The sequence below is a fragment of the Euprymna scolopes genome, chromosome 4 (genome assembly GCF_053919585.1).
Source record: "Euprymna scolopes isolate OS-2025 chromosome 4, ASM5391958v1, whole genome shotgun sequence".
Classification (NCBI taxonomy): domain Eukaryota; kingdom Metazoa; phylum Mollusca; class Cephalopoda; order Sepiida; family Sepiolidae; genus Euprymna; species Euprymna scolopes.
Genome location: NC_136485.1, coordinates 37,313,590 through 37,341,089, shown reverse-complemented (window position 1 = coordinate 37,341,089; position 27,500 = coordinate 37,313,590). Strand labels below are relative to the sequence as shown.

Below are 27,500 nucleotides of genomic sequence, written 5' to 3'. Positions count from 1 at the left end.
AATATTTAGTAATGTGATTGATAATTTAAAATTTAAAAATCAAATTATAATTAAATTAAACGGATTTTTAATTTAATTATAATTTGATTTTTAAATTTTAAATTATCAATCACATTACTATATATATATATATATATATATATATATATATATATATATATATATATATATACAGTATAATGAGTTTAAAATGTTCAATCGTGCTTAAAGAATAAAAATATTTATTTTTTTTACTCTCATTATAATAGTCAGTATTAATGTATTATTTCTTCTTTTTTGTTTCAGTTCTGACAGTGTCGGGGAGTCGGTACGTTGTCCGAGATTTTCCGATCTCCCTCACGTGCAACTCGTCGGGAAGTGATGGCCAATCGCGAGATATCAACTGGTACAAAGAGGGTCAAAGAATTTACTCCACTCGAGACAGTCGCGTATTGACCACGAAGTACACGTCACCCGATAAAGTGACCGTCAGCTCGCTGTACATCGAACACAGCCGGTTAGAAGATGGTGGAACCTACATCTGCCGGACGCCCAACAAAGTCGCCTCTACTATCGAGGTGAACGTTTTAAACGGTACGGGAAGTAAGTAGTCGGCTCTTTTCTGCAACGACTATTTCGACTACACATTTGTATGACGACATCCATGTTGTATTGTCTTGAATAATATCTTTATAGACATGTTTTCTTAAAATTTAATAAGGAAATGTTATATGTTATTATGTTTTACATATTTTAGAGGGAATTAGACCTGGAGTCTAAAGAGCAGATTTATTTTAATGTATTAGTAGATTTATTAATAATTTGAAAAGAAAACAGCCCCCATTGTAGTGTAGATATATATTAAGCTGAATAAGTATAGGTATCCTATAGCTATATCAATATTTAGTCAAACGATTCATAATTAATTTAAAATGAAAAAAAAAACTTGATTTTGTTTGTTTTTTCGTTTTGAAAACTAATTTTTAATTCACAATTATGAATCGTTTTACTCAATATATATATATATATATATATATATATATATATATATATATATATGAGAGGAACACTTTAAAACAGGTCAGCTAATGTAGTACAGAGGAGGAACATTCTTTTATTGTTTAAATTACCTGTAGCATCGTTTTAATTACATGCAGTGTTATATAAGATGCTTAAAGTGCTCCCCGTCGACATCTATGCACTTCTTGGCACGTTTAACAACGTTAGTAGATACTACCTGCAGAGTTCTCCGGTTATTTTCTGATAGCGTTGGTCATGTTCTCCTTAAGTTGATTTAGATAGTGAGGATTATTTGCATAAACAGTTTGTTTTAAATACACCCAAAGATAAAAATCACATTATGAAGTCCGGGGAAAGTGATGGTCATAACCCTTTGCTTATTGTTCTCTCTTCCGTAAACATATCATGTAGCGCCATTTTGTTTGAAAAAGAATAGCATTTTGTCTTGTGGTGTCAGTTGGTCAGTAAGAGAAAGATTAGAAAGATCGAGCTACTTTTAAGTGGGCTATTCTGCATAAGCCACACATACACACATACGTACATATATACAAAGATTACACACACGTACACATATACATAAATTCACACACATATATATATACGAGTATATATCAATATTTATTGTTTTTATATATTTTAGGAAGTATATATGCGTTAAAATATAGTTCAAATTGTTAAAACATAATAAGCTCAGTAAACATATTTGCATCTTCAGAAGATATATGTACATAAGTTACCATCCAATTTATCAAATGCTGGAATCAATGTACAATCACTTCTGCTTATTTTAGTTTATTTTTCTTACTCGATATAGTAGAAAAATTCTGGGAAAATGTAAGCATTTACTTGTATTGTACGTACAAAAAAATAAACAAAAATTATGATTGTGAATTAATTCTGACTTTTGGTCATTGCGAATACACATACACGCACAACATACACACACACATATATATATACATTATTTATTATTAATATTATATATTATATATTATGTATATAAAATATTACATATGAATTTTATATACTGTATAGAGTGTATCACAAAAGTGAGTACACCCCTCATATTTCTTCAAATATTTTAGTATATCTATTCATGGGACAACACTGAAAAATATTTTTTACACACTGAAAAGTAGTCTGTCTGCAGCTTGTATAAGAGAGCGAATTTATTTTCCGTTCAAAATAACTCCAAATATAACCATTAAAAGCTAGATCCCGAGCAACAAAAGTGAGTACACCCCTTACGAAAAGTTATCAATATTAACATACAACATATCAACTCTCAATATTTTGTGTGGCCATCATCATTATCCAAAACTGCCTTTATTCTCCTGGGCATGGAGTTTACCAGTGCGTCACATGTATCCACAGTGTTTCTGCATTACAATTGACTAAAACACACATCCAAGGCAACCACTGTTTTACTGAAGAGGCTGAGGGTAAAGGTGATGGACTGGCTAAGCATGTCTCCAGGCCTGAATTCAATATTTTCGGGGCATCCTCAAGCAGAAGGTGGAAGTGTGCAAAGTCTCAAGTATCCGCCTGTACTTCGACATCATAATTGGAGAATGAAAGAGAACTCCAGTGTCTACATGTGAAGCTCTGGTAAACTCCATACCCAGGAGAGTAAAGCCAGTTTTAGATAATGATGGTGGCCACACAAGATATTGAGAGTTGACATGTATGTAAATATTGACAACTTTTCGTAAGGAGTGTACTCACTTTTTGGCCCAAGATCTAGCTTTTAATGGCTATATTTTGAGTTATTTTAAGGGGAAAATAAGTATACTCTGTTATATATGCTGTAGACAAACTCATTTTCATTGTGTCAAAAAATCATTTTTTTCGGTGTTGTCCCATGAAGAGATATACTTAAATATTTGAAGAAATGTGAGGTGTGTACTCACTTTTGTGATACACTCACTTTTGTGATACACTGCATATAATATTTTATATATGTAGGTGTTCATAGACTAAAAAGTCGAAAGTCATTGTTACAGAATAACATGTATTTCCTTTGGCAATGAAATTTTGTTGGCTGAAATAATGATTTATTATTAACGGTAATTCACAACCAAATTAATACGTGTATGTTGCCTTTCAAAGACGACAACGGGTTGTTATTATCGCAATTCGATTTAGCGATTGAACAATGGCCAACTTGCATGTTCAACTTAAAACTAACCTTGCATATAGTTGTAATTTTTTTATAAACGTTTTGTATACATACTATTTTTAACAAAGAACATATTTTGATCAAGGGCGAATCACTCCTCGAAATAATACAAGTACAATTATTAATCAGATTTTAATTTTAATGGTTTGTTTTAACTTAGATTTGTTTTTGTGCTTTAAGCCGTGTAAAGCTCTGAGTAAAACCGAAAAACAGAATATTAGTCAAACTCCAAAAATTCACTCACTTATAATGACAACAGAATCGAGAAATAAACAAAATACTTGTAAAACCTTACATTTATTGGATGAGTTTCAATCAGTATTTTGTTTTATGTTCAGTTTTGGATCGATTACCTGGATTAGAATATAGCTCAAGTGAAACCAACATTTTCTTTTCCGTTGTAACTCGGCAGGTTTTATTTTTTAATTAAAAACATTAAGTTAAAGCAAAACAAAAAAAAACACCCAGCTAGGTATAGAAGAATAACTTAGCTAGTTTGGTTTACATTTTTTATCATTTCTAGTTATTCTAGAAAACCGCCATTTTTCATTTTTAGCTTGATACAATAATTCAAAAAAATATAAACATACGATCCATCTTTTCTGGTCTGAATATTCAGCATTGTAGCGTCTTTCTTCTTGTAAAGGTTCAGACATGTTTAACATTAAGCGGTTTCAACCTTAATACAATAACGTCATCATTAATTTATTAACAACGGTTTATGCAGAACGTTTGTTGCTAAAATACTAAATAAAATCCAATGGATAATCCTGAGGTTGCGATATTACTAAAAAGTCACGCTCTATGGAAACGGTTAATCCAAAGAAATTGCAAATGCAAAGAAAATTAAAATTACTTCTACGATAATCTTAAATAAAATTATAAACGATTAAGGGACAGTTCGAACGTTAACAGCAATCAATACATGAATTGTTGAAAATCCGTTATAAATTTCAAACATTTTAATGGTAAATTAACAATATAATTACTTATAGAAGACTGTATATAATATAAATCTCACCTATCTGCTTAAATTTATGCATATATGTATGTATGCATGTATGTATGTTATAGTCAGGTCATGTCATATGCTACTCGTACCATGTAACCCAGTCCAGACTTGTTTGGCGAGGAGGGCGGCTAGTCTCCATGAAGGATTAAAAACAAGATCTTTCAAAGGGCGAATAACCCTTTTTTCGGGGTCAACGGCCAATTAGCACCGTGTGTGTTTGTGTGTATGTATGTGTGTGTTGGGATGGAGAGGGCTCCCTTAAGCCGTGGTGAAGGCAACCTTTCTAAGATTTAAAAAACCATAAAGCGGAAGACCAGTACCCGCATTAAGCTGGTCTGCAGTTTAACTTGTTGCTGGCTATCTTGCTCTTGCTTGTTGCTGACTTTCAACATTTTGAACGGAGAGAGAGACTTAGCTGTCGTACAAAGATAAGACTCTGTAACATCATCTGTTTATAGATACTCCCTCAGGTATTTGTCTATAAAAATGGTCCTGTGGGGAAGGAAGTCATTTTTGGGCTCATGGATTTTAAGTGTCTGAGGAAGTTGCACTCGTCTGACAAGACGTTGCAATCATCATGTATGTATGTATGTATGTATGTATGTATGTATGCCTATAACTTTCGTCAGAGGCGACAAATTTTCACGAGATCTGTATCGTTTTGACGCCTAATCGTTCGGACGACAAATATCGAAATATTGGCTGAAAAAATGAATTCCTTCACCCTCAACTGGGCACTTTTCTATGGGGTCGCTTTTTTCGCCGATATTTTCGAAAGGCATCCCGTCTTTTCGATTGACTAGTCTTAATTTAAACCTTTGCCACTTCCGGTTTGGCAATAGACGCAACGACAAAGACGTCAGCGTTTTTTCACGTTCTTTTCCTCCTTCGTAGTACATGTTCGACCATGTTTGCCTACTAGCACTTTTTTTGTCAAATACCCGGGTAACGCCGGGCTCTCAGGCCTGTTAATTTATGTACAAGGTTTTATGTTAAACAAACAAAAGCCTTTGTTTAAAGTTTACAATATATCAATACAATAAACTATTAACGTACGTGTGTCCGGTTCGTTTCGATAATCACGTATGAAAATGTATTTTCTAAACAAAAAAAAAGAACATACTTTATTCTTTATCTTTACTCATTTATAAAATACACTTTGTGTGTATAAATGTATGTGGGGAGATAGGTGTGAGTTCGTTCCCTGTGCACTCCGAAAAGTCTATGCCATTTTTCCCCATAAATATGCTTTATGTGTCTGGGAGTGTTTGTAGATCGGATTTGTATCGGAATTTTTCCGATAAGTATCGGAAATTGATAATCGAAAAAATTCGATTATAAAAACGGCGCACCAAAAGGAGCACTCTTATACAACCCTTATATACACTAGAAGTGGAAGTGAGAAGTTTCTTCATCGTATAAAGAAAATGGTCTGGCCTATAAAATCAGCAGCATGCTCTATGATAATACAGGGGCGCGAGCGACATTAATGTTTCTGTTTAGAACACACTTGAACTGTAATACTTGACTTTTGCATTTTTTAACTTTAATTGAAGCTACAATTTAAAAACAATTTTATATAATTAACACTAGGTTATCTGCAATGGAGCGTACACTAGAATGTATTGCAGACTTAGTCACTGCGAGCGGAAGTGAAGCTTCCTCTCAGTCCAACGTAAACAGTCCCCGACTAGAGCAGCGAATCCATCGATTTGATTTAAACAGACGATTTCGATGGCTATAAAAGTATTTGAAGCGTGTAACATTCGTTGATCCTCATTCAATCCCGAGTAATGGCAGATCTCCTTGCTGTTAATCTATATAATTATAAAACTCAAATAACCCTGTAATGAGTGTTGTAACCACACATCCGGTTTACGACTTCCTGTTACGCATGTGTACATAAACATAAACCGATAACAGCGTAAACAAATAAACACAAATTGCTACTTTTGTGGACTGAAATATTAGCGTTATTATTTAGAAATTATTATTTAACATGGGAAGGGTGGGGATGTTTTGCAACTATTCTGTATTACAATTATACTGTCGCAATTTTCTTACAAATAAATCAATTTTGACCCGTTGACAAATATAAGAGCATTTTACAACGGCGATTAACCCACGTTCTTCCTTTTTTTTATTTATTCTCCATTTTTTATACACCTTTCTTAAAAACATTCATACATTTTCTTCTACACTACCAACAAAAATAAATAACCTCGAAAATGTTGTTGTTTTTTCAATAAATAATCAACACAATAAAACGTATTGTTTTACTGTGTACGTTTTCAGCGTCCCAATTGTTTTTTTCGTGTTTAAATTATCAAAATAAACAATTGTTAATACTTTCTGCTTTTTTTTACATCGTTCATTTCCACATCGTCTTAATTAGTTTTATTGACCTTATTATTAACATATAAATTAAATATTTGAGCCAATGGGTCACGAATGTTTGTTTAAAATAAATGAAAAAAGTTACATTTTATTTTCATTTTCTATTTAAAAGGCCATCCTTAACATGGGGAGAGTGTTTTTATACTATTCTGTACTTTCAACTAACAATTTCATTTAAACAAGATATATCAAAATTTGAATTTAACTTTAAGTATTATGGTATCTGTTCAGTGCACATTTACCTATATGGCAAACCACTTATAATTCAATGGCTGTAATTTTTTTTTCAAAAATAAACAATTATAAACAGAATGACTCATAGAAATTTATCTATATTCTTTTTTCACGTTAATATACTTTCATAGAAATGTTTCTGTTGTGTCACAAAAACTATTTTCTTTACGTCAGAAGTGTCACGCTCATACATTAATTCCATAGCTAATCTAACATACTGACCCAACGGGTCACGGGTAGTCTAGTATTTAATAATAATTAAGGTAGATTAATAAATACTAGGGACAACAGATTAATGTTTTCGTTCCTTTGACTCCCGAGTATATATCCGACACAGTTAGACACAGTTAATCAACCGAGAACCACATCAGCCCATATAAAAACATATACGATAAAAGAAAAAAAATTGGATAACCAGAATGAAATAAAGATATTTTAAGGGAGAAGCTATCGATAGTAACTTCGAAAATGCTACAAAATATTTATATATTAGATAATTCAGTTTGTGTAATTCGCTCCAGTTTCTTTCAAAAATAATTAATCCGGCTCGGCATATTTTTAAACGGGAGTAATTTTTCACTAACAATTATCATCAACTGCTTACGTTTTGAATTAAAAAGAATAATTCTTTGATCCATATTACTAAACATATTACTAAACATATTAATAACCATATTACTAAGCATATTACTAAACATATTACTAAACATATTACTAAACATATTAATAACCATATTACTAAACATATTAATAACCATATTACTAAGCATATTACTAAACATATTACTAAACATATTACTAAACATATTAATAACCATATTACTAAACATATTAATGACCATATTACTAAACATATTAATAAACATAATACTAAACATATTGCTAAACATATTACAAAAAATATTAATAACCATATTACTAAACATATTAAAAACCATATTACTAAACATATTACTAAACATATTACTAAGCATATTACTAAACATATTAATAACCATATTACTGAACATATTAATAACCATATTACTAAACATATTAAAAACCATATTACTAAACATATTACTAAACATATTACTAAACATATTACTAAGCATATTAATAACCATATTACTGAACATATTAATTACCATATTACTAAACATATTAATAACCATATTACTAAACATATTAATAACCATATTACTAAACATATTAATAAACATATTACTAAACATATTACTAAACATATTACTAAACATATTAATAAATATATTACTAAACATATTAATAAACATATTAATAAACATATTACTAAACATATTAATAAACATATTACTAAACGTCGCAATATTAAGGAGATGGGTAAACGCACACACACATATATATATATATATATATATATATATATATATATATATATATATATATATATATATATATGCGTATGGTAGTGTGCGTGTAAAATTCTTAGTATTTTATTCTTACGTACCTGTTTAATTCTTTCAGGATTTTAGATATGAAAATCATAATTACTAACATGAGAATGATTGGAAAATAGTTGCAAATTCACATTTAATCGTATGTCATTACATTCATAGGCCACCATTAATTAACACGACCAAAAAGAAGTTTAATTAGCCAAATCGGTGAATATATACAGTAAGCTTAGTTATGTAGTGTTACCTAGCAGCCTTCGGATTATCGCATCACCTATAGATTAACGGCATATTTTAAATTCCCTGAACAGTCATGTTAAATAAGGATTATAACAATATTTCATTTTTTTCATTTATTTTTTTACCTATAAACACTAATATTTCATGATTATGTAATATTTCTATGCATATATATATACATATATATATATATTTGTTAAATGTGTCTTTACATAAGCAGTAGTTTGTCGCTACACAGTCATGAGCATGTTTCAGTCTACTAGTATTTGATAACTACAGACCTCTTTTGACACCAACCCTTATTTTCGAAAACGGAATTCTAAAAATGTAACTTGCTCTACTTCTGTATTGAGTATTTGTATAAATCTCGTTATATTTCACTGGTTACCCTACGTTTGAAAAATAGTAAACTCAAATTATATATATATATATATATATATATATAGAGAGAGAGAGAGAGAGAGAGAGAGAGAGAATGAAACAAAATAAAAAGAAACAAACCGAGTTACATGTCCATCAACGTTTCGTCTTTATTTTGAGACTTCCTAATGGACGCATAACTCGGTTTGTTTCTTTTTATTCTCTTTGTAACATCCGAATACTATTTCCATTATTCTCCTCAGATATATATATATATATATATATATATACATCCAAAGTAGTATTATGCAAATAATGTTTGAAATATGTATATGCAAATATTAATAACCATTTTAATATTTACTATTAAATCCTACCTATTAAAAAGATCAACAACCAAGAGAGATCAGTACCTTAAAAGTGGAATTATATAATGCATCTTAAAATTTCCAAAATTTATTAATTCAAAAACGAAGTACAAAAAAGTATTTTCTCATATTCATTGGAGTTACAAAACCGTGTTTTCATTTTCTTCAGATTAAAATAATTAACAACATAGAACTATAGAATTGCTTGCTATTATAATTAAAAACTTGATAATTTACAATTACCAAGGGTTTCAATTTTTATGTAAAGTAGTATTTTTATACTCTTAGTTAACTAATTATAAATAGCCTACTTGATAAAATAGTCTCTAAGTTGGGTATATATACTGATGATACAACCCTATATAACAGGCACGAGGGGAAAAGGAATAGACACATATCCAAGGCAACGGCGGAAACCCTAGATGAAGACCTATAGTCTGTAGTGGAATGAGACCATAAATGCATGGGAACGTTCAATGCTGTCAGGACTAAGCTTGTTTCTTTAATAACTACAAGAAACCTTCTCAACCACCAATAGCTATGACCAAAGACACATTACCTTAAAGTAATTCTTTGAACTTGTCGGCTTTACGTTCACAAGGAACATGGGTTGGAATAGATACATCGAGAGAAATGGCAAAGCTGCTGCTAAGAAGGTTGGCTCTCTCTATCGTGTTAGAAAGTTACGTAGTCTGAACATCTCCTGTACCTCTACAAGTCCACCATTCGCCCATGTATGGAGTATTGTTGTTATATTTGGGCTGATGCTTCTGCTACTAATCTCTCACTCCTGGACAGGGATCAAAAGAGAGTCGCCAACCTTATAGGTCCTGAACGTCATCTACGCTTCACCTTTTGTCCCATCCACGAAATGCTGCATCCCTTTTTCCTGTTTTACAAGTATTTTAATGGTAGATGCTCTGACGAACTACAAGCCCTTGTACCTCCTCGACGAAAATACTCCCGACAAACCCGACAAGCAGCAATGTCCCACCCTCACTCAGTATATATCTCTAGGTGTAAGAAAACCTTTTACTCTAAAAGTTTCTTCACGCCATCTGCTAGACTTTCGAATTCCCTTCCGGGTTCCTGCTTCCCCAACTGACATGCAAAAGTTCAAGTGTAATGTGAAGAGAAATCTTGCTGCTCAACTCCCTAGTATCACTGAAAATTGTCCCCGATAGTATCCCCCTACATCAAAGTGGTGTTGTGCCTTGTTTGGAGTGAACATTTAATTAAATATTATAAAAATGTTTATCCGAAGAAAATGAAAACACAGTTTTGAAACTGAATGAATATCCATATATGTATATTCGAACGTTCTGAAAAATAATTTAGACATCTTCTTATAAATAACCGTGCGTGCGCCACGAACCTTAGTGTAGACGTGTTCGCCATCTTAAGCGTGTCACACTCGTGTCTCCATTTAAAAAATCCTATAAACCATTTTTATAAAAACATTGACACCTACTCCTTGCAAACAAAAAGATTTTTTTTAGGCTTTAATGTAGTTTTTATGTGATTTTGTCCCCGTTTATTTCTTCATTACTTTTTTAAAATATTTTTCTCACCCGCCATAATCATAACAATTTTATTAATCGTAACTTTTACTCAATTTAGCTCTGTTAAGAGAGGAACGAAACCCGGTATGCTTGCCCTTTTTCATTTTTATTTTTAAAATCAATTATGTTAATTCAGCTATTATATATATATATATATATATATATATATATATATATATATATATATATATATATATAGTAGTTGTAAGTTACAAAATATATATGGCGTTTAAGCTTAAACCATATTACTAAACATATTAATAACCATATTACTAAACATATTAATAACCATATTACTAAACATAATAATAAACATATTACTAAACATATTACTAAACATATTACTAAACATATTAATAAATATATTACTAAACATATTAATAAACATATTAATAAACATATTACTAAACATATTAATAAACATATTACTAAACATATTACTAAACATATTACTAAACATATTAATAAACATATTAATAACCATATTACTAAACATATTACTAAACATATTACTAAACATATTACTAAACATATTAATAAACATATTACTAAACATATTAATAAACATATTACTAAACATGTTAATAAACATATTAATAACCACATTCAAAGTATATTGGATCAAAACAATGAAAAGAATATTCTGTTGCCTTAGCCCTAATAATCTGCAGATTTATTGTTTATAAACAGAAGTAATAATATCTTATAATAAAAATGAAGGAAGTAATATGTGTATCTATAAGAAAACACGCACAAACATTTCGTTGTTCTTTATATTTGACTAAAATTATGAATCGATTTCCAGACACATAGATGATGTGTGCACAGATTTAGGAGATGGAGAAACCGTATAATTTTATTTTTTCAACTTAAACTTATCCAACGTATTTGTTTTGAAGTAAAATTTCACGCGTTTACTATTTTTTTTAAGTTTAACCGCGATTAAATGTATCTTGTTTTACAGCAAGATTTACATCGTATGTGACAACAGTAATAAATCAATTCCTTTTTGGCAAGGAGAAAAGAGTAGTATCTGTTTTGATGCTGTACTTCATTTTTGTTCTCGGTTAGTGGAGGAGAAATACTGCATGACTGAGACATTTTTGTTCCTATTCAGAGTGCTCATTTTTGAGAAGGTACATTTTCCCCACATTAAAAACGGACCTTGTGTCAAACACTGCCCTCGTGGGGAGGCAAGTAAGTTGTAAAAAATCAGTTGTTATTCATACAAATAAATTACTAACTAGTCCCCCTTCAAATGCTGGTATGTTAGCTACTAATAAAATAAAACAATATCAAAAGGAAAAAAAATACAGTCCAACATTAAAACTGTATGCAAAACGTTAAGCGAATCAAAGGTCGATACCCTTTATCGAATATTGTGTAATGTCCTAGAAAAGCCCCCAACTAGACTGCGATGCAATCATTTTTTTTTTATTATTCACATTATCGTCTTGCAAGGACGAAATCATAATAAAACCAACGGAGCTAAGATATCCGGCAAATAATGGTCTTGTTAAACCACGTAGCAGTATTGAACATTATAGCCAATATAAAATCGTTATGATTTTTATCGCAGTTAAAAACTTATGGCACTGATGATCAGGCGATAACCTGCAAAAAAATATGTGATAAAATTCCTCAAAAAATCATGTGACGCATAGGGGTAGGCGTTTTTGTTATATAAAACGTTACAGAATTTTTTGTAATTCAGTAATGCTGAAACATAAACGCTTCTGCCGATGGTTAATTAGAAACACGTGGTATAAAACAGATACGGAGTTACCCCCTCCCCTCCCACACACGGCGGAATGGACTCGTTTACCTTGTTATACCATCCATCTAGAAGACGAGAACTCTTGTAAAAGTTGTTTTTGTTCTTGAGTATCATTAATGTAATTTCGTATGAACTGTATAATTATCCTTGGCACTCGTTTCCCCGATATCTTTCTAGTTAGAATCTTCGCTAAGAAGGCATCCGGTATTTACGAGAGTAGCCAAGTGAAGTTTGCCAGCATCTGGATTCAAACTCGATGCACTCAGCTTTTAAGTCTATGTTATTAACCATTGGGTCATCATAATCTTTCTGATACACTCGTCAGTGATCAAGTTTTGGTTATTGTTGGCATCGAAGAAAGTTTCTATGAAAAATGAAATGTATTGAAATACATTTTAATAAATGCATAGTTGTTTATTCCTTTCGCGACGGATAATTGGTGTTTCCTAAAATCCAAAAATATTCTCACCAGAATTTGGTGGAAGTGTCCAAGTTAATTGACATTTATTAAATCAACTTTGATGGGCGTTAGACTTAAAACTTTTGGTCGATGAGTTTCTGATATTTCCTAGAAACCAATGAGGTCTCCTGGGCATCCGATAAACAATTATATACGTAGTAATGATGAAGCTTCCATAATTTTGCATTCAGGATTTGAGTCTTAATTATGAATTTGTATTTATCAATTGTATGACGTATCAGTTATATATTATATAACAAATAAATATTGTTATTTTCTCAGACATAACTTTTGAGGTTTTAGTAAACTGAAACATTTCTTGCATTAGAATAGGAAATTTTATTTTTACTCCACTATATATAACAAGAATATAATACGGCCATAGGTATTAGAAAAAATGCGAAATAGAACAATTTAAAGTAAAGAATACATCTTAACGTTTTATACCACTGTTACAGGAGTTTTTTTTTTTTTTAAGTGAAGCTATATTCCGTACTTTGTGTAATTGCGCCAAGTCCGGGATAATTGTTCCAACTAGCTAAAAGTGCTCTTTCGGCAACCACGCATATAAAGATGACTTGTTTTCGTTGTTAGCGCAATTACCCCCGGATTTTGCGCGATTAAAAGTACGGTATATATTTAAATATTTACATATTAGGTTAATTTATTTTCCAAGATCTATTTCATACTTATGCTAAGACAAATATATATATATATATATATATATATATATATATATTTAGCCAGTAGAGTTTAGTTTCCTAGAAGTACATCCAATGAAACAACGTGTCTACCAAAGAGTGCTCAATGAGTAAACAGAGCAGGTATATATGAATTTATTTATACAAACATTGATGGTTACATATGTGCATACATGTTTCTGTAATCATCCGCGTTAGGGGATTACGTCTTCAGGCCAAGAATTATCGTCGAGAACTGATTTTCAAACAAAAACATTCTCTTATTTCGTTTACAAAGTTAGAATGCAACATGGGTAGGGGTTATAAGCGGGGGGAGGACAAGTGAGGTCTTTGAAGATAATAAACATCTTTTTTATTTCCCTTTTTTTATATTCCCTTTTTTTTCAGTTCATCTATCCCATCTTTTGTTTTTATGGCATCAGGTACTTGAGAGTGTAGCATTTTTGTCTTGCGGTTTGTAAATTAAAGACATTTACATGGGCATTAAGTACTGACCGGTGCCGTTCAATCCACACACACACACACACACACACACACACACACACACACACACTAGAAGCAAACATACGCTTATATCTATACTCAAGAGTGTTGTATTTTACTCACACACACTCACACACACGCACTGGAAACAGGCCATAACTATATCGACACGGGAATAAAACTAAAATTTAAATCAGTTCTCGACGATAATTCTTGGCCTGAAGACGTAATCCCCCAACGCGGGTGATTACAGAAACATGTATGCAAATATGTAGCCATCAATGTTTTTATAAATAAATTTATATATATATATATATATATATATATATATATATATATATGAAAATGTATATAAAAATGGATACGAAAAGTATAAAAGCTTAAAACTTTTCTTTATTTGCTTTCAATTAGTGACATGCAGGAATACAAAATTATATTATGAAAAAAAATGTAAAAGCTTTTTTACAAGTACATAGTTTTCGACCGATCCTCCAGTCTTCATTGATATAGTGAAAGTGATGAGCATACACTGTGAAAACGGGAAAGGAAAAGGAAGGAGGAGACGGAGGAGGTATAGCCAATGAGAAGGTGGCACGTCAGTTTTAAATACATATACATATGAGTACGCACATGCACACATGCACATAGTACATATACACGTATAAAATAAAAATAAAAAATTAAACAGTAAATAAAAATGAAGAAACGAACCAATATATAGAGAGAGGCCGAGTGGGAGGCATATAAACTGAGTCATGTGTTCATCAACGTTTCTTCTTTATTCCAAGATTCCTCTGGCTGAATGAAATTAAGAAAACAAAACATCACTACAAATATATGAAAAATTTCTTGTCAAAGTGTGACACTGCTCTATTTCAGCACCGGAAAAGCGTTAGAAATTCAAAAAAAGAGAGGAGGATTACGTTGTTAAAGAGAGGAATATTTTTAATAAAAATATATAGTCGTTTATATATTTTTTAAAGAATATGACGCAGTTAATATTCTATCTGGAAAAAATTACCGTTAGGCTTAAATATGAAATTTAAATTCATACAAATTTTGTATTTGTTATTACTAGGAGAAGCCGTGGAAATACCACAGTAGTTGAAAATTTAAAAAAACGCACACAGATGAGAAAGAAACGTCTTTATCACATAATCAAATACTTACATTAAGGTTGGACCATTAAAAGCTTAAATAAATTACGAAGCTCTGGATTTTCAGGTCCTGGTATCTCTGCTGACAATTGCATGAATTTGACGAACTGTTCTGCCTGTAACCTGATCTCACAACATTATGATCATGTGACAGTGTGGCAGCCATCTTTGTTGAAATTCAATAAGATAAACATTTGCAAATAGAATTCTCAGTACGTTTTTGTTTCTAATGTCTTTCAAGAGTTCAGCTAGATGTGCATGATACACACGTAATATTAAGTCGGGTCGATTTTATATAAGTTCTGATGGTCCCAAGTTGTTTACTATTTAAGGACATCTTGGATTACACGTGTATAGAAGGAATAGGTCTAGTATTCCGTATTTACAGAAAACAGCTTTGTACATATACATTGTAATAATTTCAGCATGACATAAAAGTAGGTAATAATGTTTCCCCTAAAATGAGTAAATTTAAAATATCCCTAATCAGTAAAAGCACCATATGATTTTACTTATTTCGACATGGCACTTAAGTAAGTAATAATGTTTTCACCTGAAATGCGTAGTTTTAAAAGATCTGTAATCAAAAAAGGCGCGCTATGTTTGTTAATATTTTGACATGACACTTTAGTCGGTAATAATGTGTTCATCTGAAATGCGTTGGAATTTTTACTAATTTCAACATGGCATGTAATAATTTATATCAGTTTGAAATAAGTTAAACTTAAATAAAAACATTCTAAGTAAATTATTATTACGAATCCGATATTAAGGTCACACAATAAACGGCGGGCGTTAAGGAAATTGACCGCTACTCCTAAATTCCACAATTTACACTTTTTTCTGTTTTCACGTTAATTTCGCGTCGCAATATTAAGGAGATGGGTAAACACACACACACACACACACACACATATATATATATATATATATATATATATATATATATATATATATATATATATGCGTATGGTAGCGTGCGTGTAAAATTCTTAGTATTTTATTCTTACGTACCTGTTTAATTCTTTCAGGATTTTAGATATGAAAATCATAATTACTGACATGTGAATGATTGGAAAATAGTTGCAAATTCACATTTAATCGTATGCCATTACATTCATAGGCCACCATTAATTAACACGACCAAAAAGAAGTTTAATTAGCCAAATCGGTGAATATATACAGTAAGCTTAGTTATGTAGTGTTACCTAGCAGCCTTCGGATTATCGCATCACCTATAGATTAACGGCATATTTTAAATTCCCTGAACAGTCATGTTAAATAAGGTTTATAACAATATTTCTTTTTTTTTCATTTATTTTTTTTACCTATAAACACTAATATTTCATGATTATGTAATATTTCTATGCATATATACATACATATATATATATTTGTTAAATGTGTCTTTACATAAGCAGTAGTTTGTCGCTACACAGTCATGAGCATGTTTCAGTCTACTAGTATTTGATAACTACAGACCTCTTTAGACACCAACCCTTATTTTCGAAAACGGAATTCTAAAAATGTAACTTGCTGTACTTCTGTATTGAGTATTTGTATAAGTCTCGTTATATTTCACTGGTTACCCTACGTTTGAAAGATAGTAAACTCCAATTATATATATATATATATATATATAGAGAGAGAGAGAGAGAGAGAGAGAGAGAATGAAACAAAATAAAAAGAAACAAACCGAGTTACATGTCCATCAACGTTTCGTCTTTATTTTGAGACTTCCTAATGGACGCATAACTCGGTTTGTTTCTTTTTATTTTCTTTGTAACATCCGAATACTATTTCCATTATTCTCCTCAGATATATATTCATATATATATATATATATATATATATATATATATATATATATATATATATATATATCCAAAGTAGTACTATGCAAATAATGTTTGAAATATGTATATACAAATATTAATAACCATTTTAATATTTACTATTAAATCCTACCTATAAAAAAGATCAACATCCAGAGAGATCAGTACCTTAAAAGTGGAATTATATAATGCATCTTAAAATTTCCAAAATTTATTAATTCAAAAACGAAGTACAAAAAAGTATTTTCTCATATTCATTAGAGTTTCAAAACTGTGTTTTCATTTTCTTCAGATTAAAATAATTAACAACATAGAACTATAGAATTGCTTGCTATTATAATTAAAAACTTGATAATTTACAATTACCAAGGGTTTACATTTTTATGTAAAGTAGTATTTTTATACTCTTAGTTAACTAATTATAAATAGCCTACTTGATAAAATAGTCTCTAAGTTGGGTATATATACCGATGATACAACCCTATATAACAGGCACGAGGGGAAAAGGAATAGACACGTATCCAAGGCAACTTCGGAAACCCTAGATGAAGACCTATAGTCTGTAGTGGAATGAGACATAAATGTACGGGAACGTTCAATGCTGTCAGGACTAAGCTTGTTTCTTTAATAACTACAAGAAACCTTTTCAACCACCAATAGCTATGACCAAAGACACATTACCTTAAAGTAAATCTTTGAACTTGTCGTCTTTACGTTCACAAGGAACATGAGTTGGAACAGATACATCGAGAGAAATGCCAAAGCTGCTGCTAAGAAGGTTGGCTCTCTCTATCGTGTTAGAAAGTTACGTAGTCTGAAAATCTCCTGTGCCTCTACAAGTCCACCATTCGCCCATGTATGGAGTATTGTTGTTATATTTGGGCTGATGCCTCTGCTACTAATCTCTCACTCCTGGACAGGGATCAAAAGAGAGTCGCCAACCTTATAGGTCCTGAACGTCATCTACGCTTCACCTTTTGTCCCATCCACGAAATGCTGCATCCCTTTTTCCTGTTTTACAAGTATTTTAATGGTAGATGCTCTGACGAACTACAAGCCCTTGTACCTCCTCGACGAAAATACTCCCGACAAACCCGACAAGCAGCAATGTCCCACCCTCACTCAGTATATATCTCTAGGTGTAAGAAAGCCTTTTACTCTAAAAGTTTCTTCACGCCATCTGCTAGACTTTCGAATTCCCTTCCGGGTTCCTGCTTCCCCAACTGACATGCAAAAGTTCAAGTGTAATGTGAAGAGAAATTTTGCTGCTCAACTCCCTAGTATCACTGAAAATTGTCCCTGATAGTATCCCCCTACATCAAAGTGGTGTTGTGCCTTGTTTGGAGTGAACATTTAATTAAATATTATAAAAATGTTAATCCGAAGAAAATGAAAACACAGTTTTGAAACTGAATGAATATCCATATATGTATATTCGAACGTTCTGAAAAATAATTTAGACATCTTCTTATAAATAACCGTGCGTGCGCCACGAACCTTAGTGTAGACGTGTTCGCCATCTTAAGCGTGTCACACTCGTGTCTCCATTTAAAAAATCCTATAAACCATTTTTATAAAAACATTGACACCTACTCCTTGCAAACAAAAAGATTTTTTTTTAGGCTTTAATGTAGTTTTTATGTGATTTTGTCCCCGTTTATTTCTTCATTACTTTTTAAAAATATTTTTCTCACCCGCCATAATCATAACAATTTTATTAATCGTAACTTTTACTCAATTTAGTTCTGTTAAGAGAGGAACGAAACCCGGTATGCTTGCCCTTTTTCATTTTTATTTTTAAAATCAATTATGTTAATTCAGCTATTATATATATATATATATATATATATATATATATATATATATATATATATATATAGTAGTTGTAAGTTACAAAATATATATGGCGTTTAAGCTTAAACCATATTACTAAACATATTAATAACCATATTACTAAACACCATATATATTTTTTAACTTACTAACTAGCTCTACTTCCGTATTGAGCACTGTTGAAGTAAATACTTAAAGTTTACGCATAAATGTATACTTTCGTATATTAATTTTATGTGAGTAAATGAAGTAGTTATATATATATATATATACATACATATGCATATATATATACATACTTATACATATATATAAATATATACACACACACGCATATATATATATATATATACGTTTTAGTATAACAATTGAAAACTTGCAAAAATGTATTTATCAACTTTCCAATTATCATAGCAAGCAATTCTATAAAAAAACATTCATACAATTAATTTGCTAGTAATTTTTTCTCTGAAGAAAACACGTAATTTTTAAAACAGCATGTGCTCAAGAAATAATCTATTTTTCTGCCGTTTGTGTACATTTTAATTCGTATCATTTGTATCCCTTTCGTATGTTGATGCTTTATCTGAAATATTAAAGCATTCATTTAAGGATAGGAGTGCATTTGTAAATATTCATCTATATTAATATATTTCAGATTGTGTTTGTGTGTGTATGTATCAATATTAATTCATGTATATTATTCTTTTATATATATATATTAATACTTGTATACGTTTTATATATATATATATATGTGTGTGTGTGTGTGTGTGTGTGTGTATGATTTTCTTTATATATATAGACACATATATAGTGATTAATATCTAGCTGCGTATTGTTTTGAAAGGATTTCAGACTACGTGTTTAGGGAAAAGTATTAATATACTTTGCTTTTCAGTCCGACTTATTAAGAAAGTATTCGGGTATATTTGACACCCTGCTCTTATTGCAGTTTTGGATTCACGCCAGGAAGCCTGGACGTTGATTTCAAGACGGCAATTTGTCAAGAAGGAAGCCAGAAACAAACCCAGTCGAAGTCTAATGAGGTGGAACAAGTCATAAATATAACTCCATCGCAAGATAGTCTGCTTCACAGGATTGCGCTGATTTGGAATGATGATCTTCCGCTATTCGTAAACTACCATATGCGAAAATCCTTGAGCGGACGCCAAGGTCATCGGTATGTTTTTCTGACTATAGCAACAACATACTACTTACATTGGAAGTTTGTTTGTTGTATTTAGAAAGAGATACAAATTATCAAGTTATAATATTTACATTTATGAAGTTTTCATAAGAAAGTTTTTTCTGAATTTGTCAAGGGACTACAAAATCACAAATGCGTGGAAAGTTTCGCTCCTGTATTAATTTTTATATGTTTCAGCGTTATTGAGCAATTAGCTTTTAGTGTGATTGTAAAATTAGTAATTATAGTATAAATTAATTATGAATTAACTAAAGCGTATATATATATATATATATACACTTCTATATTCTTCCATTTATCACCATACCAAGACAATAAATAAATGAATAAATAAATAAAATGTTCGTAATGGCATATTACGTTGAAATGTACATGTAAAGAAATTAATATGTGTTTATTTCACAAAACATTGCGTTGCAATTTGGCTTATAAACGTATATCTTACGTTTTTCATTATATATGTGTGTGTATGTGTGTGTGGGTGACTATATATGCACGCATATGATCTAATTAAATATAAACTAAGATGAATGTACACAATGTAGAACGAGATATTTTCAATTTTAAAACTAAATACCCATAAAAGAACGGTCCATAAAAATCCAATTATTTGAGGCCCCAGAGCCGCTCTACGACGTTTAGTTTCGCAAGAAAAAGAGTTTGAAAATATGGACAAAGACACACATACATTATGAGTTTGATAAATTAGATAATTAGAATAAAGAAAGTCCACTAATTTTTTTAAATGTTATGAATCGAGACACCGTGATATCTAATTTACAATGTAAAGAGTAACGTGAAATGCTAGATCTGAACTCAGATGTTGATGCAAACAAACTATTCTTCATAGAATTCTAAAGAAAAATTACAATCCCTTCGTCAATTCGTACAAAAAACATCAGTTTACTAAGTGTCAGACATTTTTATCGTCGTTCAATTAGAATCGGCATTTAATTATAAGAACAATTAACGATACACTTCTCTCTTTTATGGATTAAAGCTTAATCAGGATTTAATGGGGTAATAAACAGCTTCCCCATATATGAGTAACTAATGAAACAAAAGTAAACAATTGCTCTAGATTTGCATGTTTTTTTTAAAAATTAACGACTTTCAGAATGGTAATCCTTGATATCCTGTGAAACTCATTCCAAAACAATACAAATATGGTACACGCAATAAAGTACATTTGGTCTGAAGGACCCCTAAGAATAACGTACTAATCATCATTTATAACTAACCTTGTGTCTCCAAATAAACAAACACGCACACACACATATGTGTATGGTAATGAAGAAAGAAGGCAACCCGAAATCTACAGCAAACCGTGTCAGATAAAAGATAATTTATTTTTTTAAATATATCAAAAATATTAATACATATTTAATAATGTATTTTTAAAATACAAAAGACAATTTGAAACAATGAAAAATAATAGTTTATTAATTATTCTATGCAAAAAATAATAAAGTGTAATACAATCTTTTATGACACTGTTTGCTGTAGTCTTGGAGTCGTGCATTCTTCTGCGTCACCATGTATATATATATATATATATATATATATATACTAGCAGTTACGTCCGGCTTCGCTCGCGCATTATGTACTGTTGATAACTTTATCTGCACATGTATATATTTATTAAAACGTTTGACTCATGTCCAGTTAACCTACATCTGAAATTTCAAGTGTTTAGACACAGAATTGGCGAAGAAGTTTAGTAGAGTATGTAAAGGTCAACTCTTTCAACTTTTTGAAGCCAAATTTCCGCCCAAAAACTGACTTGCTGCATCTTTGAATACTCTTTATGTAAAATTTCAAACGTTTAGACCCAAAATAAGTTGAATAGTTTGCTAGATACGGCAAAGGTCAAATCTTTTGAACTTTGACCACTTGGTAACCAAATTTTCGGCCAAAAACTGATTAAAAGGCTTGACCTATGTCTGAATACACTTTATATAAAATTCCAAATGATTAGACTAAGAATTGGCTGAGTAATTTCGTAGAGACCGCAGAGGTCAAATTTTTAAAAACATTGACCTCAATTTTGACCCCTCAAGACTTTATTGTTTTGGGCTCAAACTAAATTAACAAGTTTCATCTGATGTCTAAATCACCTACATCTATAATTTGAAGGGTTTAGACCCAAAATTGGTGAAGGAGTTTTGTTTGGTCTTCAAAGGTCAAATCATTGAACTTTGACTCCTTGACAACTAAATTTAGGACCGAAAACCGATTAAAACGAAAACGATGGCGTGAAAATTATTATAGAGTAGCATATTTCCTTCGAGTAAATGACTGCCATATAATAAATCAATCAGAAAACCCTCATCCTAATATTTACTCGAAATGGATTTACTAAAAATGCTGTTATACTATTTCTGCAAGCACTTTCATAATGGAAAATAGGGTAAGTGCTATGCCATTTTAAGTTACAGAGTTAGATTTATTTTGTGGGGGCATGAGGAGATGATCTAAGATTTCCCATTTACAATGTTGAAATGAAATTTCATGATTATTAAAGCTTCATAATACAACAGTAAAGAGATTGAAATAAGGATTGACAGGGTGTAGCCTTTAGAAAGATTTTCCATTCAATATGGTCATGCATGTGTACTTAGTGAAGTAGAACTACTTTACAGATCGTAATAGGGAAATGTTGATGCGTAAATATTTCAAACTTAATTAATAACACAGTCGAGCTAATGTAGGTGAAGCCAATGTTATAGCAGTTATTTTTATTATTGTTGTTTTATTAATATATTTTCAAATGTTTTAGCTGCATATTATTGTTGGAGATATTTATACTATTTTATTATAAGAAGTAGCATAATCACTACCTATATATAATAGGCATTATGTGTGTGAGTTCGTTTTCCACGGACTCTGAAACGGCTGGGCCGATTTTTATGAAATTTCTCAAAAATATACTTCATGTATCTGGAAGGTTGCTTAAATAGTTTGTATCTAATTGCCTCTTATAAGTATCAGAAAACCGTAAATCGATAATCGAAACATCTTATTAAAAAATAATCGATAATCGAAAAATTTGATTAAAAATTAATCGATAATCGAGAAATCTGATTAAAGAAAAAAAACAGTCCGATTTGAACCAAGTTAACACCTTATAAAGCCTTATATCACAGATGCATTTGAAAAGTTTTATCACTGCAGCAACATGAAGGGCTTGCTATATGCAATCAATAGTAGGTTTTTTGATGAGACAGTAACGCGTTCGAAATTAATCTTTCTTTTTGTGGCACAAATAAACCATGATACTTGATAGATTAATTTTAAACTTTAATTCAAGCCATTATATAAAAACAATTTATAAAAGCAATGGTAAGTTCTCTACAGTGAAATGTATTTTGGACTAAATCACTGCAAGAATGCATATAAAGTTTTCTACTGGTGCAGCGACGTGCGGCTTAACTAAAAAACGGAAAGTGTACATTGTTTAAATTTTTTATTGATTATCGTCGGTATGTGCGGACAAAAACTAGAGCAAATTAGAGTATATCTTGCTAAAACATGCCCTAATGAAGAAAATGACAAATAGGCTAATTAGAAACAAATATCGATTTTAGATCTACTACTGTTTATGTATTAAGTCAATATAAAATATTACTTGTTATATATATATATATATATATATATATATATATATTAAAATTTGTGATTCGAAAAAGTTAAATTTCAAATACAGAAATTTTATTGTATGCAAGACAAAGAATAGAGTATAGAAAAATATATTAAAATATATTTTACTATATTTTTACTCTACTGTATTCTTTGTCTTGCATACAATAAAATTTATATATTTGAAATTTAACTTTATCAAATCACAAAGTTTAAATTCCTAAATTATGATTTATTTGCTCTATCTAGTATATTGAGCAATTTTATTTAGTTGGGATAGTCTTATATAGAATATATTAAAAAATAAACACTTATTTTACTTTAACCTAGGTTCATATTTTATTGGTGTGCACTTTAAGAATTTTTCACCGTTTAATCAATTTGGTTTAGTTTCCTTTTTAATACTAAAATTCATTTCTGAATAAAATAGTGGATATAAAATCGCGATAACTGGTACTCATTCAGCAGATATACATTTAGATACATTTAATACGCCACAGCTTTTACTTGTCCGTCTGCCTCTGCACCGTATATGAAAGAAACGAAGAGTTAATGTATTTCGAAATGAAATGGCCGATCTGAGATCCCTGCAGATGGTAATAATTAAGCAAATAAGAACGCGGGGCTAAGGGTCGATTAATCTCTGTTTGTGCAATTATTTTTTCGCCAACGGACTATGATTAAAAGTGCTACCAAGTAACAGTCTCCAGTCAAAACCTATTTACTTACAATTCGCTCTCCTTCCTGATAAGCCGGCCTATAAATGATCGCTATTGACACTCAATGATTTATCCAACCAATTCTCTATGACATTAGCCGAACAATAAACGGTAAGAGTACGCTGGGAATAACCCAAAAATCTTTTCGATGAGGCTATTTACTTTGAAATATTATATTCAATATATAAATAATTCTTTTTGTATAAACTGTGATGTTGGCGCCTTCAAATCTATCTAGTATCTATTTTAGTTTTACTTTTTTGTTTTAAACACTTTCCTCCACACAGTCTCGATAGTCGACCTCGTAGATCAAACTGTCTAGTTATTAAATTATTTTTTATGTATATTAATTATGTGTCTATCTGTCCCATGTGTTGGGGATTTAAGAGCTTTTATAAAATTAATAAAACGTAATCTCCTCTCTCCTGGACGTCAGTATCATATAAGGTTGCATCCTATTCGTTGAGACAAAAGCACATATACTTTGGTGTTATATGTACTGACAGCATCGTTAAAATATTACTAGGTCATACATGTCTGTAGAACGTGTTGATTGTCGATAGAAAGAAACGAAAATGCCGTAGTTAAATCCTTTCGTAAGGGACATCATGAATACAAGGTTTTGCAGAAGGACTTGTGGCATAAACGAAATAGACGAGTCCAGATATATAGTGTATTATGAAATGTAAAAATGAAATGAAAGATTACAACAATAAAAATAAGACAAAGACTTGCGTATAAACTGGTAAAATATGTTTTTATTTCTGAAAACTAAGTATTCTCGCTGATAATTTTTCTTAGCAATGTTGCTATGTCGCTTGCTGACTAGGATTGCTTGGGGGTTATTTCTAGGTATAAAAATGATTATTGATAATTTATTTTTAAAAATCGCTCTATTAGGAATAATTTCCTAAAGTTGAGCACTGTCTGTAAAATAAAAAAGGTCAGCTTTGTCTTGTGAGAGACCGCGATTTCCGGTCGCTGCATCACTTCAAACCGTTTTAACATTGTGCTTTATAAACGTTAAATTTTCCTTAACATCCGCGCCGTTCATTGCAAATGAAGTCAAGGATGACAGTGTTCGAATCCATCGACCAGCACAATCGTCAATTCCTTCATAGATGGTGGCAAAAGTATTAAATACTAGTGTCTAAGTATAAAAAATATATACTAGTGTCGTAAGTATAAAAATGGTTATTTATAAGACATAAAAGACTTCCTTCAGTCTTGACAGATTATGGATACCCACAGTAAGATATCAGCGCGTGATTTTTTTTTGTGGCAACAGTTGCGTAATCTCCAATCACACCTCTCCTGAGTCCACATTGTTGAATACCAGTGGAAAGTGGAGGTTCAGAACGACTGGAAACAATGCCGAGATAAGCGGAAAACACATACAGCGCCTAGAATTCCCAAATGGTCACCCATATGGTAGTAGCCAGGCTCAACATTGCTCAACTTCATTGATCTGACGAGAACTGGTGTGTCAACGTGATTATGCCGTACATAATAATACATATACATACATATAAGACGTATATATATATATATATATATATATACATATATATATATATATATAGTTATATATATATATATATCAATTATTATAAAAAATATGTTACGTCAATATTTTTTGTATTATATTGTTTTGTATTTTATTATATTGTAACTGTTCGCACAAAAGAGAATATTGCTGCTCTAGAGAGAAGCGGCACGTTTGTCTATTTGTAATGGTCACGGATCACAATCCCGGCTAAGGCTCATTGTAGCGCCAAACAACCGAAGTGTTACAAATGTTTGCATTTTATACAAAGGCAATGCTGCTGTTGAGAACAATGTCTCGATGTCATCTGGTTGGTCAATGATAAAGAAAGCTACACAAACTAGGATGAACTTATGTCTATGTATGTCACCTGCACCGTAGCTGTCTAGATGTTAACGTTCAGTTTTGTTACTCAGAACATGGCAGTTCATAATAGAAAGCGATTTTTCTCGTCTGCGATTATCGGAAGATTTCCCCCTTAGTCATTAACAATGTATGTATACCACATAAGCTATACAGAAATGTAATGGTTTCTTCTACCTCGCCTATTGAGTAATCTATGAGTAAAACTTAAAAATATTGACGTAACATATTTTTTTAATAATAATTTATATTTACTATATATATGTATGTCTTATGAATAACCATTTTTATACTTACAGACAGTAGTATTTAATTCTTTCACAATTATCTATGCAGGAAGTTACATTTGTCGCTGGTCGATGGATTCGAACGCTGCTTAGCTTGACTCCATTTGCAATAAACAACGCGGCTATTAAGAAAATTTGTAGTGATCCAGCGTCCGAAAATCGCGTTTTTTTAAAAGACAAAGCTGATTTGTTTTGATTTTCCAGACTTTAAGAAATTACTCCTAAAGGAGTGAATTTTTTATGAATTATAAATAATTATTTTAATTCCTACCTTTATATATAGGCATATATATATATATATATATATATATATATATATATATATATTAAACTTGAGGTGATTAAAAGGTTCATTTATTGACTAAATGCATTAATCAGAGAAAAAGTAAGTTAAATAATAAATATAAATAATCAGTTTTTATCCATGCGTTAACTTGTAATTAGAGACCGATTCAGGCGATGCAGTTTATACGAAAACAAAAATGTTTTAATCTCTCTCTCTCTCTCTCTCTCTCTCTCTCTCTCTCTCTCTCTCTCTCTCTCTCTCTCTCTCTCTCTCTCTCTGATATGGCTTCTGTTGCTGGGTTCAAATTTATAGAATGTTAATCGTGACACGCTGTACTGATGATACCCGACCGGATGAAACACTAGTGTCTGTAGATATTTTATGATTATTATAGTAAATAATTATGTCAGTCCATTTATTAAATTCGTTTCTTATCGT

The 27,500-nt window shown here is 30.9% G+C and overlaps 1 protein-coding gene across 6 annotated transcripts in view; it reads left to right on the top strand.

The window, feature by feature from the left end:
• Positions 1-27,500, top strand: part of LOC145267139 (zwei Ig domain protein zig-8-like) — an 845,722-nt gene that overhangs the window by 398,249 nt on the left and 419,973 nt on the right. For 4 of the 6 annotated variants that reach the window (XM_080123196.1, XM_080123205.1, XM_080123187.1 and 1 more), the window contains exon 4: positions 286-582. In XM_080123196.1, the coding sequence (XP_079979322.1) occupies positions 286-582 (297 nt within the window). The remainder of the gene's footprint in view (positions 1-285; positions 583-27,500) is intronic. The other 2 variants (XM_080123191.1, XM_080123199.1) reach the window with 1 other exon arrangement.